Genomic DNA, 15,455 nt, shown 5'->3' with positions numbered 1-15,455 from the left:
AATAGTAAAATTAAAAAAAAACAAAAAATCTGATTTTTTTTACAAAAACTTTGACAAATGTTTTGTGTTTGCAAAAAAATATCATAAAATGGCATTTCTGCATTTTTGGAGTGCTGATTTGCTTTTCTTGCCATGACTTCTACGAGTGTTGTTTTAGTATGGAATTTTTCAAGCAATGAGAACATTTGTTAAAGTTTGCACTGAAAAAAAAATCAGATTTTTAGTATTTGTTTGCATTATTTCAAAATTTACTGTTCATCCCGAGCTCAAATGAGCTTGGGAGTATAACGCGACTTTCTGGGCATGAGCTACTTCCCTATTTGTTCTTTTGAGCCTTTTTTCAGCGGAATTTGTTCTTTTGAGCTGGCCATTCGGGAGCTTCCCAACGATCACTTGGGGTGGGCTGAGAGCGCAGCCGCCGCCACGTGTCACGCTCTAGGCGCTTCCTCTGAATTTTTTTCGGCACACGTTTCCGACTTTTTAAACGGTTTCTTTCCGGGTTTTTTTGATGTTTTGGTTTTCCACCGGTCTTCCTTAGCTTTTGGAACAAAAAAAATTGCACAAAAAAACATGTTTTCTTTCTTTCGCGAGAGGAACGGTTTTGCTTCCGCGAGAGGCACATCCGTGCCTCTTGGAAACGGAAAAAAATGTGTCTTCTGTTTTTTTTCTTCTGCGAGAGACACAGCCGTGCCTCTCGAAAACAAAAAAACATGTTTTTTGTTTTTTCTTCCACGAGAGGCACGATTTTGCTTTCGTGAGAGGCCGTGCCTCTCGGAAACAAAAAAAACGCGTTGTTTTTCTTCCGCGAGAGGCACGGTTATGCTTTCGTGAGAGGCAGGGCCGTGCCTCTTTCGGAAAGGAAAAAAACGTGCTCCTGGTTCGGTTTTTTGTCCGTTTTTTTATGATTTTTTCCGTTAAAAACGTATCAACATGAGATCTAGTTTTGAAGATCTCGATGTGAGAAATCTAATGATAAAAGCGGTTCGAGATTTGGATGCACGGATTAAGAGATAAAATGTTTTGAATAAATGGATATACGAAAAAATGAAAGACTCCCAGATTGTGACAAATAGGGCGCATATAGTACGTCACTTGTTGTAATCTGAGGAGCTGTGAGTGATCTTTAAAGTTGGGTCTGTTTATGACACATCTAGATGTGACATAGTTACGTCACATCTAACCTGATGTCCACTATGTTTGTGTTCTATTTTTTTTGTTTCATCTATTTTTTTTCCTTGTTGCTACGTTATTCGTGCGAGTTTAGATGTGACATCCTTAGAGAACATCTAGGGCCTTATTCGGTTTGTAGGATTTCTATAGAAAAAACGTAGGAATAAGAATTCCATAGGAAATTTTTTTATAGATGCATTCGGTTTGTAGGAAACGCGTACGAGAATATCATAGGAATACTATTCATTTTCTGTGTTTTTGGAGGAATCTACATATCCACTCAAAGCTCATTTTATGCGTAGGAACGAGGCAAGACAATTTCTTAGGATGGCAAGTTCCATCCTATCAAATTCCTATACTATTCATAATTCCTACATTTTGGTTTCCTCCAAACCGAATGAGGCTTAGATGTAAATTAGTCAAACTGATTTTTTTTTGACAGGAAAGCTTACTTTATTAATCAAAGGACGGATATATCGTCTGCCAGCAGACTCACAATGAAATCAGGCGGGGCATCAATCCAACAAGATGGATTATTAGCACGTCCCATCTAGCCAGCTCATGAGCTACATAATTTGACTCTTTAATATAATGCTTAATAGTAAACCTCCCGAAATCTATTTTAAAAACAGTACTCAATTAATTCTTTCGGTCATGGGAGCTTGGGTGAACCGGTCAAACAACACTCGGCCTGATAAGCTATGCCGCGACCGACTTCAGCCCACGGGCGCGTCAGACCCGTCCAGTACCCGGCCCACCACACGAGCGACCCAACCAACCGGCGCCAAGCTCTCTCCGACCCCTCCGTGTCCATCGTCTTCCTCCCCGCCTCGCTACACAAACCCTAGCTAGCCCGTCGCTACCTCCACCTTGCCCGCCGTCCATGTCGAAGCGACCGAGGCTCGAGGGCTTCAGCATCCCGCGCCCCACCTCATACAGCTTCGAACGCTCCCAACCCGCGCCGCGCCTCTACGTCCCCGCCGATGACGACCTCGACGACATCGCCTTCTCTGACGACGCAGCCGCACCCTCGGACGCCGGGGAGGGTGGCAAGGCGGAGGACGACGAGATCGACCCGCTCGACGCGTTCATGGCAGAGATCCAGGAGGAGATCCGCGCGCCGCCCCCGCCGCCCAAGCCCAAGGCACTCCGCCCCGCGGATTCCGATGAGGACGACGACCCCATGGAGAGCTTCCTGCGGGCCAAGAAGGATGCCGGGCTCACGCTTGCCGCCGACGTCATGAACGCCGGGTATAACTCCGACGAGGAGGTGTACGCTGCCGCGAAGGCCGTCGACGCCGGCATGATGGAGTACGACTCCGACGACAACCCCATAGTATTGGACAAGAGGAAGATAGAGCCCATACCACCGCTGGACCATTCGACCATCGAGTATGAGCCCTTCACCAAGGACTTCTACGAGGAGAAGCCGTCAGTTTCAGGTGAAGCATATCTTACCGTTTGATTGAGCATATGTATCGTTAACTGTTAAATTGGCGTCCCGTGTAGATTACACTGTTAAGCTACTTCAGTTTGATCTCAACATATGAAGCCTGACCAGAGGTCTAGCTTCTTTGCTCTATTTGGTTAATCAAGTGATGAACCAGAATAGTCTATATCAATTGGATGCTAATAACATCCAAATGTTCGGTTGGCTATAAACAAAAATGATGCCCTACAAGGTTCGTGGATCATTATTTTGAATTCCATGCTTATTGTTTGGGTGTTGGCTATTAGTATAGATGCCTCTCTGTTATTTTGAGATGGCAGGCACCGGGTCATCACTTCTTTACACAATCACCAGTCTGCAGTTACCCTCCCTGAGACAGCAGTCGGAGAGCCATAATATTGCTTCCTTTGTCCGCTCTGTATTCACTTTGATTGCTTGTCTTGAGAAATTGTAACATTTCTGTTGTGCATCTGATGTCTCGATCCCCTTCTGCTGACATTGCTAAATAATTAGTTTAATGAAGTCTCTTTATGTTACAAGCCATTGCAACTGAAATCTTGCAAGTACTTGTACATGTTTGTGAGAACTAGCATGATGTAAATTGATTATAACTTTTGCTGGTTGTTCTTGCTCATTGTTTATGGTTTGGCAATTCCTACTTGAAGGCATTTATTGAATTTCTCTATGTGTCTCTTGTAGGGATGAGCGTGGAAGAGGTGGCTGATTATATGAAAAGTTTGGCAATCCGGGTTTCAGGCTTTGATGTGCCAAGGCCAGTTAAAAACTTTGAGGATTGTGGGTTTCCTGTTCCATTGATGAATGCTATTGCCAAGCAGGGTTATGAAAAGCCGACAACAATTCAGTGCCAGGCTTTACCTATTGTCCTTTCAGGTAGAGATATCATTGGTATTGCGAAAACTGGTTCAGGCAAGACCGCAGCATTTGTACTCCCTATGATTGTTCACATTATGGATCAGCCTGAGCTTCAGAAGGAAGAAGGTCCAATAGGAGTCATATGTGCTCCAACAAGAGAATTGGCACATCAGATATATCTCGAAGCTAAGAAGTTTGCAAAGCCTTACAATCTTCAAGTTGCTGCTGTTTATGGTGGTGTTTCCAAATTTGAACAGTTTAAAGAACTGAAATCAGGCTGTGAAATAGTCGTTGCTACCCCAGGGAGACTGATAGACTTGCTTAAGATGAAGGCACTGAAGATGTTTAGGGCAACTTATCTGGTTCTTGATGAAGCTGATCGCATGTTTGATCTTGGGTTCGAGCCTCAGATACGATCCATTGTTGGTCAAATTAGACCAGACCGACAAACCTTGCTTTTTTCTGCAACAATGCCATGCAAAGTGGAACGATTGGCTAGAGAAATTTTGACTGACCCTATTCGAGTCACAGTTGGTCAAGTTGGTAGTGCTAATGAAGACATTAAACAAGTTGTGAATGTACTCCCTTCTGATGCTGAGAAAATGCCATGGCTTCTTGAGAAAATGCCTGGTATGATTGATGATGGAGATGTGCTTGTATTTGCAACTAAGAAGGCTCGAGTCGATGAGGTTGAGAACCAGTTGAATCAGCATGGATTCAAAGTTGCAGCACTTCATGGTGACAAGGATCAAGCATCTCGGATGGAGACACTGCAGAAGTTCAAGTCTGGGATTTACCATGTTCTTGTTGCAACTGATGTTGCTGCACGTGGTCTGGACATAAAGTCAATTAAAACAGTTGTCAACTTTGATATTGCAAAAGAAATGGATATGCATATTCACCGCATTGGAAGAACTGGCCGGGCCGGTGATAAAGATGGCACCGCATATACTCTTATTACACAGAAAGAATCACGATTTGCAGGCGAATTGGTTCATAGTTTAATTGCTGCTGGTCAAGATGTACCCAACGAACTTATGGACCTGGCAATGAAGGTGGGTTCCTGGTAACTTATTTTGTGAATTTTACGTGTTCTCTGTTCTGTCAGCTGCTAAAATACGTACTATTATTATTGCCTAGTCATCCTACCATGAGTACAACCCCTATTCTAAACCGACTGTTGTTTGAATTCCAGGATGGCAGGTTCAGAGCTAACCGTGACTCCAGAAAAGGTTCGTCCTGTTTATTTAGTTACACAGGAGGTGATATAGATGCATCCTTTTGGAAGCTGATTATACTAACGAAATAATTATGCTTGATCAGGTGGGAAGAAAGGTGGCAAAGGAAAGGGTGGTGGAGGTGGTGGTGGTGGCGGCGGGGGTGGCGGTGCGCGTGGGCGTGGGCGTGGCATACGTGGAGTTGATTTTGGCCTTGGCATTGGCTATGGTTCTGAATCAGGGCCACAAGTACCTGCTCCAAGATCTGCCACTGTAAACGTGTTGAAGACAGGGATGATGCAAAATTTTAAGAGTAGCTTTGTCTCGGCGTCTTCGAGTGCGCCAAGCAACAGTGCACCTTCGAGGGGTGCACCTTCTTTTGTAAAACCCACACTTCGTGGTTTTGTTTCCGGTGGTACCATAGGAGGGGATTCAGGTGCAGCAAGGCCAGCACCACCGGCGCCCTCATTTGTTCCTGCGTCCAGGCCAGCAGGAAACACTAAGGATGCAGCAAGGCCAGCACCACCGGCGCCCTCATTTGTTCCTGCGTCCAGGCCAGCAGGAAACACTAACGAAAACGGGAACACAAACCCTGAAAGGTATGTGGCTCGCGATAAGTCAGTGCAGAATAATCGTCCTGTTGATATTTCCAGTACTAGTACTTGGCTATCCTCAGTATTCAGTGTGCTAACCATCATTCAAAATTCCCGTGTATTGCAGCTCGAAGGATCAACGGAGGGAGAGAAAGCGGCCATCTGGGTGGGATCGCTAGTAGGCTTTTGAACTCCAAATGTACCAAAATTGCCTCCAGTTTTGTTATGTTACCTTCACGGAACATATTGTTGTAGATTGTAGATTACATGGTGTGAATGATAAAATTGCTGTTCCTACACCCAACTGAATTGTCTATTCTTTACGATCGTCGTATCAAAATGTGGAGATCACTATCGAGTATGGTAAATTTGGTTTTGAGACACTTATCATCTCTTGCCTTAAGTTTAGGCACACTAATCTTCTACTCATTGGTCAGTGCCATTACAAAAAGTATGTCAATCTGCTGACTCCGCAACCAATTAAATATCATTTCTGATGAAATCATGAGAGAGATGCCGGGGAGTTGCAGTTCAAATAAACCATCCGAAATGAGGAATTATGTGCTGTGTCTCTTGTGTGCCTGCTTGCTTGTGGCCACATTACTATTATTTTTAATGTGCTTTGTTGTTGCTGGAGACGTGAAATGGTGACTAGGTTTGGAGCGTATCGTGAGGTGCCTATTGCCTAATCATGTCATGAACCATTTTTGAGGGAGTGTCACGAACCATATTTGATTTAGATTGTTGAGTGCATGATGTGTTGAATCATAGATGGGCTTTAGGCACATGTGAACAATGATTCCTGGTTAATGTTGAGGCCAATGTAGGTATATGGCAGGTGGTGGGAAGTTTAGTACCACCTTGTCACTCCCTCTGTTTCAAAATAGATGACCCAACTTTGTACTAAAGTGAGTACAAAATTGAGTCATCTATTTTGGAACGGAGGGAGTAGTTGAGAAGAGATGAGACCCCTTTATAAGGTTTTGTGGGAGCTTGGGAAGAAGAGTCATCCTCCGCCGCCCGCCTCACCTCGTCACGACGCCCCCACGACCGCATTCAAACGTCAATAAGGTTTTTGACTCCACTACTTCCCCTGCATTGACTCCATGGCTGCCGCCGCCGCCGCGTTGGCCTGGCCAACCGAAGGGTATGCCTCGTTCATCCCCTATTTGCTCGTTCATATGTTGGTCGTATATATGTTGTTCCTAGATGTTTTGGTTCTATGTACTATATGTGCTCACATGCTTAGGTATCGGTATGAGATGCATACCGTATTTGCCATGTTTACTATATACTCGTGGATTAGATTAGTAAAAAATGTGCTAATATTTCTAGCAATCCAAAAACCTTATGTTAGGCATTTTTTGACTCATGGCTTCGCCGCCACTGAAACCGGAAAAGTTTACTGAGACACATTTTAAGCGTTGGCAGACGAGGACCACCTTGTGTCTCCCACGATAACGATTGCTCCTGAAAAGGAGAATGTGTTTAGGGAGGCAACCACCATCTTTGTGGGAGCCATTCTTACTGTGACCAGAGACAGGTTGGTTGACGCATATCTTTATATGCGCGTTGCCAAAAACTTGTGGGATGCTCTCGAAGCTAAGTTTGGCGCAACCGATGCTGGGAGCGAACTTTATGCCATGGAGTAGTTTCCATGATTAAAGGATGGTTGATAACCGTCCTGTGTTGGACCAGACTCATGAGATACAGTGCATCGCTAAGGAGCTGGAGCTCCTGAAGTGTGAGTTACCGGACATGTTTGTCGCGGGTTGCATTACTGCAAAACTCCCTGGATGGAGGAACTTTGCTACTTCTCTCAAGCACTTGAGACGTGAATTCTCTGTTGAGGATGTCATCGGTCATCTAAGTGTTGAGCAGAACTCGAGAGCAAAGGACTCACACGTGAAAGGTGCAGAGGGTTCTTCTAGCGCCAATGTGGTGCAGAAGCATTTTCACAAGTTCAAGGGAAAGAACTCTGTTCAGCAGAATACTACCTTCAAGAAGAAGGGCAAGAAGAAAGACAAAAAGAGAGATGACTGCTTTACTTGTGTTTCACAGGAACATTGGGCAAACAAGTGCCCAAACAAGTACAAGAAGTCAGGACAGGACTCCAAGTCTGTCAATGTCACCCTGAGCAACAATGATGTGGCATCTGGGTATGGTAATCTATTTACCATACTTTCAGTTTGTCAGTCCACCGATTGGTGGGTTGACACTGGGGCCAATATTCATGTGTGTGCTAATGTGTCTTTGTTTTCTTCCTACTAGGTCGCACGAGATTGTTCCGTCCTGATGGAGAATGGCTCGCATACTTCTGTTCATGGTGTTGGCATGGTAGATCTGAAGTTTACTTCGAGAAAGATCGTACAACTGAAGAACGTGCAACATGTCCCCGTCATCAAGAAGGATCTCGTTAGTGGCTCCCTTCTATGTAAAGAAGGGTTTAAATTAGTATTTGAGTCCAACAAAGTAGTCGTATCTCGGTATGGACTATTTGTTAGAAAATGATATGATTGTGATGGTTTGTTCCGCCTTTCCCTAAAGGATTTCTGTAATAAAGTCGTGAACCAAATTCATTCTAATGTGAACGAATCTGAGGTTTGGCATTCACGTCTTTTTCACATTTAATTTCGGTTGTACGACGCGGCTAGCCAAGATGGATTTAATCTTGAGTTTCTCTTTAGCCAAAGGCTCCAAGTGCCATTCGTGTGTGCAAGCAAAATAACCTCGTAAGCCTCACAAGCCTGCGAAGGAGAGACACCTGGCACCACTAGAGCTCATAAATTCAGATCTCTGCGAGATGAATGGTGTGTTGAATAAAGGTGGAAAGACATACTTCATGACGTTGATTGATGATTTCACTAGATTCTGCTATGTGTATTTGTTAAATACTAAGGATGAGGCTCTACACTATTTTAAAATCTACAAGGCAGAAGTTGAGAACCAACTTGAAGAGAAAATAAAACAAGTCCGATCTGATCGTGGTGGAGAGTATTTTTTTAATGAGTTTGATTTATTCTATGCGGAACATGGTATTATTCATGAGAGGATGCCTCTCTGTTCACCCCAGTCAAACGGGGTTGCTGAACGGAAAAACCGTACTCTAACAGATTTGGTTAATGCCATGTTAGATATGTCCGGTTTATCCAAGGCATGGTGGGGGGAGGCTGTATTGACATCATGTCATGTCTTGAATGAAGTTCTCACGAAGGATAATGAGACTACTCCCTGTGAGAAATGAGAAAGAAAAGAACTACACTCTCTTACTTGCACACTTGGTGCTGCATGGCGAAAGTCAACGTGCCGATAACCAAAAAACGTACGTTGGGACCAAAGACTGTCGATTGCGTTTTTCTTGGCTATGCCAAGCTAGCGTTGGCTATAGATTTCTAGTGGTGAAATCTGATGTACACGATGTGAAAGTTGGTATGATCATGGAGTTTAGGGATGCTACATTCTTTGTGGATATTTTCCCCATGAGAGATATGCGAAGCACTTTTAGACTGGAATCTGATGAGACTCCTGAACCTGCCATTCCGATGGAATATTACGAACACAAAAGTGATGAAAGTTCCACGGAGGATGACGAGGAAACTCCTGTTAGGAGCAAGAGACAGGACTGGAAAGTCTTTTGGTAATGATTTCCTCGTGTACCTTGTGGATGACGGCACTCCTAGTTTCATTTCAGAAGCTTATGCATCTTCGGATGCTGACTACTGGAAGGATGCGGTCCGTAGCGAGATGGATTCCATCTTAGCTAACGGGACATGGGAGATCATTGATCGTCCTTACGGTTGTCAACTATTGGGATGTAAGTGGGTGTTCAAGACGAAGCTTAGGCCTGATGGTACCGTTGAGAACTACAAGGCTAGGCTTGTGGCCAAGGGTTATACCTAAAAAGAAGAATATTTCTTCGATACTTACTCACATGCTGCTAGAGTGACAACCATTCGAGTGTTACTCGCATTGGCTGCCTCGCATGGTCTTCTAGTTTATTAGATGGACGTTAAGACGACTTTCCTTAACGGAGAGCTAGACGAGGAAATTTACATGCAGCAGTCAGATGGCTTTGTAGTAAATGGTCAGGAAAGAAAGGTGTGCAAGCTAATGAAATCTTTGTATGGCCTGAAACAAGCGCCTAAGCAATGGCATGAAAAGTTAATACAACTTTGACATCTGCTGGCTTTGTTGTTAATGAAGCTGACAAATGTATATACTATCACTATGGTGGGGGCGAAGGAGTTATACTTTGTCTGTATGTCAATAACATATTGATATTTGGGACCCACCTCAAAGTCATTGAGCAGGTCAAGGCTTTTCTATCTCATAACTTTGAGATGAAAGACCTGGCGTGGCCGATGTTATCTTGAACATCAAGCTACTGAGAAATACTAAGGGTGAAATTATACACTTCTGCAATCCCACTATGTTGAGAAGATTTTGAGCCTTTTTGGATATTCGGACTGCAAACCTTCTGTCGGATTCGGGGCTCCACAGACCCAAGAAAGATTCAAACTCTGGGGTGCGTGCAAAGAACTCAATCTCCCCAGCCTACCAACACGGCGCTCTCACAGCCTAGCTCGATGAACTGGAAAGGAAAGGGACACGGCAGTTTACCCAGGTTCGGGCCACCTTGCGGTGTAAAACCCTACTCCTGCTTTGTGGTGGATTAGCCTCGAGGTGGGTTGAGGATGAACTAGTACAGAGGAAGAACTACCTCAAGAGGTGTGTTCTTGTGTTGGTGTGAGCTGGTAAGGGTTCGCATGGTCCGATCCCTTTCTATGGTGGTGGCTAGGCTATATTTATAGTGGCCTTGGTCCTCTTCCCCCAAAATGAAGGCGAGAAGGGATCCCACAACGGACAAGTTTGAAGGGAGACAAATAGTACATCTTATCCTGACGAAAGGTGGTCTTCGCCTGCAAAGCTTCTAGTCGTGACGTCATGGTGGGCTCGGCGATGACCTCCGTCCTGCCGTCCTGGCGGTCTTGGTCTTGTAGCACGGGAATGGAAACCTTTGGTTGATTCCTCGGGACTCCGCGTCTGCGCTTGCCTCCTTAGTACCAAAGAGGAAACTTGTTATACTGCGCCCGCTGGCGCCCGCCTGGCCTTGGTCGTCATGGCTTGCGTCACCTTAACCTCACGAGGTGGGCGCCTGCATAGGAATCTCCGCTCCTCAGGAGCCGGCCTAGGGATGCCACTCCCTCTAGAGGTCTTGGTGTCGTCCGCCTCGCGAGGCTTGGCCCCCCGTGAGGGTCTTGCTTTGTCGATGTTGGAGATGGGCCGTAACAGGCCGTTGATGGAGCCACGTCGTGGGCCGCAGGTAGGCAAGTCTGGGTACCCCGGTTCCCAGAATGCCGACAGTAGCCCCCGGGCCCAAGGCGCGCTCGGACTTGGCTTCGAAGCGAAGCCAAGGGGCAAGGGCGAAGCGCCGCGGGCCCCAATCGCCTGCGGACCCGGTCGACGTGTGGCGCTTGATGGGACATGAGCGTCTCCGCTTCCCTATGCAGCCTCGGCAACCGTCTCGGGCTGACAAAAAGGCTGGCGCTTGCCGCTGAGCCTTCATTGCCTTCCCTTCGTCTTGCTCCAGATCCCCTTTTCTCCCTGCTGAGAGCGCCTCGAGATTCGTCGAAACTTTCCCCCGAGCTCTCCTCCGATGGCGGCCGAGAAGGCGAAGCCCGCCGCTCCTTCTGCGCGTTCAGCCTCCTCGCCTGAGCCGGCCCTCAGTGTGTCCACCATCACTGGCCGAAGCACCTCGCTGCCTTGCTCCCGCTGATGGTGAGTAATGATAATGAGGGGAGGGAGACAGATCTTCGGGCCGGCTGCACCAAGCAGGACGCCCTAGCGAGGACCTTCTACCCCTTCTTCCTTCACAGCGTCTTCGTGGGGCTTATCCCTTCTTTCTCCAGTTTCTTCTTCGCCGTCCTCGACCATTACCAGATTCGTGCCCTTCATCTCCATCCCAATTCCATCCTCCTCATGTTGATCTTTGCTTTTTACTGCGAGGCGTTCGTGGGGGTGCCGCCCTCCGTTGCGCTGCTCCACCACTTCTTCTACCTCCGGATGCACAGCTTAATCCAGTGCTCGGGGTGCGTCTGCCTTGTTGCGTCGCACGGCAACAACGCGCTCTCGAGGGCCGGGAAGAAGGTGGAGGACTTCCGGTTCAAGTGGATCTTCATGGACGCCAAGCACCTCCATGCTCGGCTGGAGCTGCCGACCGCGATGCCGGCGAAGCTGGACCGGTGGGCTCACGAGAAGCTCACCGACCCCCGGGTAGCGCCGGTCCTGAAGAAGATGACAACGGATCTGGAGGCGGAGAAGCTGACGGGGGCCATGCTCGTAAAGGAGTTCCTGACGCAGCACCTGGCTCCGCTCCAGGTGCACTCGCGCCCCCCGTGGGATCTCAAGGGCGCGGAAGACAACCTCCGGCTGCGCCGGGAAAGCTTGACAGACGAGGAGCTGAGCAAGGCCTTGCGCACCTTGCTTAAGAAGGACCCGGGTGGCCTCCCGGAGGCCTACCTTCCGCTGTACCGCCGCGACAACGGGGCGGAGGTGGCCGCTGCCATGCTTGTCTTCAACGAGCCGGGGCTCATGCTGCCCAAGCTCCCCAATTCCCCGGTGCCGGTGTCCTTCGGCGAGAGCTCCGTGGAGGGGGGGGGAGGACTCGGAGGCGACCATGGAGGAGGTGGGGGAGACTTCTCCTCCGTTGCAGAGCGATCTCCTCTGTGATCTCTCTGATAACGACGGTGAGCACCTGGCTGAGGGCTCCCCGCGCTTCACCGGGTCGTCACGAGGTCTGGGGGAACCCTGTTGCGGAGGCTGAAGCGTGCGTCCACGAAGAAGGGCGAGGCGGTGTCGCTTCCCCAGGGCAACACCACCACCTTGTCGACTGTCGCCGCCGTTCTAGAGCCAGCCGTCATGCGCCCGGCCGATCCTGAGGGTGCAGCGAAGCCCGTGCTCAAGAAGCCCGGGGGCGCCACGCTCCTAGCCAAGAAGAGGACAGACGTCGCTAATGACGAGTAAGTGGTTTACCTTGTTTTTTCTTTCCATCCTTGACGCCGTGCTCACGATATTCTCCTCCTGGTGGCCAGGCTGAAGCGGGCGATGAAGAGGAAGAAGGAGGAGGCCAGGGCCTCCGAGGCCACGCGACCTGCCGTGGCCACGGCGACCCCAGTGTGGGCGAAAGAGGCCGCCTCGCGTTCACTCACAACGGGGCGAGCCCCTCGAAGCTCGGTCGCCAAGCCTCAGGAGGAGTCCGCCTCCGTGGCCAAGCAGACTCTGGGGGCGCCCGTCTCCGGCACACCTGCAGGGAGTTCGAGGGCTCCGGAGCCCCCTGCCGCCCTTACTGCTGTAGCAGCGCCAGTCCAGGCGCCTGTGCCACCTCCTCCCCAAGTACTCACGCTGGCGGACCATGGCTCCTCTGCCATGCCCGACGCTTTGGAGGAGGCCTTCGCCGCGCTGGACCGGCTCCGGACTGATCTTCAGGGCACCGACCGGCGCGTGGTGACGGGGCGTCTGGGGCTGGTCTCGGGGTGGCTCCAGGCTGACTCGTCCGTCAGGACGGCCTGGACCCAGGCCGAGGCTTCTGTCGTGGAGGGCGGGAAGGAGGATGGCGAGGCCACAACGGCTCACGACGCAGCACTGACTGACGCAGCGTCCGCCAAGGAGCGCTGCCGCACGATGGAGGCCGAGCTGAAGGCCCTCCGCGATGAGCAGGTCGCCCGCACCCGTCGGCTTGAGGAGCAGGAGGAGGAGCTCAAGGCCCGGGAGACTGCGCTCGCCAACCGCGACGCCGAGCTGGAGCAGGCAGCCCAGGAACAGGCTGCGGAGCGGAGCCGCCTGGGGAAGCTGAAGGAGGAGACGGAGACGGCACAAGCGTCCCACGCCAAGCTTGTCTCCAAGGAGACGGCCCGGCTGGAGGCTAGGGAGAAATCCCTCGCCGCGGCTAAGAAGGCGGCCGCCGCGGGGTGCGACGCCTTCATCTCCCTCGAGCTGAGGTCCCGCGCGGCGCTACAGACCCTTTATGGGGAAGGGTACGAGGAACCGTTGGCGACTCCGAAGGAGGGCCTCGCCGGGCTGCTAGTACCTGTAGGTTGCTAGTAGTGTTGATTACTCCTTGTAGTTGATGCTAGTTTGTTAATTTGGTGGAAGATCATATGTTCAGATCCTATATGCATATTAATACTCCTCTGATTATGAACATGAATATTCTTTGTGAGTAGTTACGTTTGTTCGTGAGGACATGGGAGAAGTCTTGCTATTAGTATTCATGTGAATTTGGTATTCGTTCGATATTTTGATGAGATGTATGTTGTCTATCCTCTAGTGGTGTTATGTGAACGTCGACTACATGACACTTCACCATTATTTGGGCCTAGAGGAAGGCATTGGGAAGTAATAAGTAGATGATGGGTTGCTAGAGTGACAAGCTTAAACCCTAGTTTATGCGTTGCTTCGTAAGGGGCTGATTTCGATCCATATGTTTCATGCTATTGTTAGGTTTACCTTAATACTTTTGTTGTAGTTGCGGATGCTTGCAATAGAGGTTAATCATAAGTGGGATGCTTGTCCAAGTAAGGACAGCACCCAAGCACCGGTCCACCCACACATCAAATTATCAGAGTACCGAACGCGAATCATATGAACGTGATGAAAACTAGCTTGACGATAATTCCCATGTGTCCTCGGGAGCGCTTTTCTCTATATAAGAGTTTGTCCAGGCTTGTCCTTTGCTACAAAAAGGATTGGGCCACCTTGCTGCACTTTATTTACTTTTGTTACTTGTTGCTCGTTACAAATTATCCTATCACAAAACTATCTGTTACCTATTATTTCAGTGCTTGCAGAGAATACCTTGCTGAAAACCGCTTATCATTTCCTTCTGCTCCTCGTTGGGTTCGACACTCTTACTTATCGAAAGGACTACGATAGATCCCCTATACTTGTGGGTCATCAAGACTCTTTTCTGGCGCCGTTGCCGGGGAGTGAAGCGCCTTTGGTAGGTGGAATTTGGTAAGGAAAAATTTATATAGTGTGCTGAAATTTACTGTCACTTGTTACTATGGAAAGTAATCCTCTGAGGGGCTTGTTCGGGGTATCTTCACCCCGACCAGTAGAGCAAATAGTTGCTCCTCAACCTACTGAACCTACTGAAAATGGAAATGTCTACTTTGAAATTCCTTCGGGTATGTTAGAAAAACTGCTAGCTAATCCTTTTGCAGGAGATGGAACAAAGCATCCTGATGAGCACCTAATATATGTGGATGAAGTTTGTGGATTATTTAAGCTTGCAGGTGTGCCCGGTGATGTTATTAAGAAGAAGGTCTTCCCTTTATCTTTGAAGGGATATTTATTGACATGGTATAGGCTATGTGATGATACGGGGTCATGGAACTACAAACGATTGAAATTGGAATTTCATCAGAAGTTTTATCCTATGCATCTTGTTCATCGTGATCGCAATTATATATATAATTTTTGGCCTCATGAAGGAGAAATCATCGCTCAAGCTTGGGGGAGGCTTAAATCAATGTTATATTCATGCCCCAATCATGAGCTCCCAAGAGAAATAATTATTCAAAGTTTTCATGCTCGGCTTTCTAATAACAATCGCACCATGCTCGGTACTTCTCTTGCTGGCTCTTTTATGATGAAGACTATTGAATTCAAATGGGACTTATTGGAAAGAATTAAACGCAACTCTGAAGATTGGGATCTCGACGAAGGTAAGGAGTCAGGTATGACACCTAAGTTTGATTGTGTTAAATCTTTTATGGATACCGATGTTTTCCGTAAATTTAGCACTAAATATGGACTTGACTCTAAGATAGTAGCTTCTTTCTGTGAATCTTTTGCTGCTCCTATTGATCTCCCTAAGGAAAAGTGGTTTAAATATCATCCTCCCATAGAAGTAAAAGTAGCTGCACCTATTAAAGTTGAAGAAAAGACTATCACTTATAACGATCCTATTGTTCCTACTTCTTATGTTGAGAAACCACCCTTCCCTGTTAGGATAAAGGATCATGCTAAAGCTTCAACTGTGGTCCGTAAAAGCAATATTAGAACTTATACACCTCCTGAGCAAATTAAAGTTGAACCTAATGTTGCTATTGTTAAAGATCTCTTGTCTGATAATATTGATGGGCATGTTAT

The 15,455-nt window shown here is 47.8% G+C and overlaps 1 protein-coding gene across 1 annotated transcript; it reads left to right on the top strand.

Moving 5' to 3' along the window:
- Positions 1-1,901: 1,901 nt before the first annotated feature.
- LOC123097670 (DEAD-box ATP-dependent RNA helicase 24) lies at positions 1,902-5,686 on the top strand. The gene is made up of 5 exons (XM_044519478.1): positions 1,902-2,612; positions 3,320-4,548; positions 4,689-4,725; positions 4,817-5,309; positions 5,431-5,686. The coding sequence occupies exons 1-5, from the start codon at positions 2,054-2,056 to the stop codon at positions 5,480-5,482; spliced, it is 2,370 nt and encodes a 789-aa protein (XP_044375413.1). The 5' UTR covers positions 1,902-2,053; the 3' UTR covers positions 5,483-5,686.
- The last annotated feature ends 9,769 nt before the right edge of the window (positions 5,687-15,455 follow it).

Source organism: Triticum aestivum, chromosome 4D (assembly GCF_018294505.1).
Source record: "Triticum aestivum cultivar Chinese Spring chromosome 4D, IWGSC CS RefSeq v2.1, whole genome shotgun sequence".
Taxonomy (NCBI): Eukaryota; Viridiplantae; Streptophyta; class Magnoliopsida; order Poales; family Poaceae; genus Triticum; species Triticum aestivum.
The sequence above is the reverse complement of the archived record's forward strand: the minus strand, read 5'-3'. Positions and strand labels throughout refer to the sequence as shown.

What these genes read in the sequence shown, in the direction of transcription:
- LOC123097670 (XM_044519478.1), top strand. Translation starts at nt 2,054, where the DNA reads ATGTCGAAGCGACCGAGGCTCGAGGGCTTCAGCATCCCGCGCCCCACC. An exon ending in GGAGAAGCCGTCAGTTTCAG is followed by an intron (nt 2,613 to 3,319) that starts GTGAAGCATATC and finishes TGTCTCTTGTAG; the next exon opens with GGATGAGCGTGGAAGAGGTG. An exon ending in TAACCGTGACTCCAGAAAAG is followed by an intron (nt 4,726 to 4,816) that starts GTTCGTCCTGTT and finishes ATGCTTGATCAG; the next exon opens with GTGGGAAGAAAGGTGGCAAA.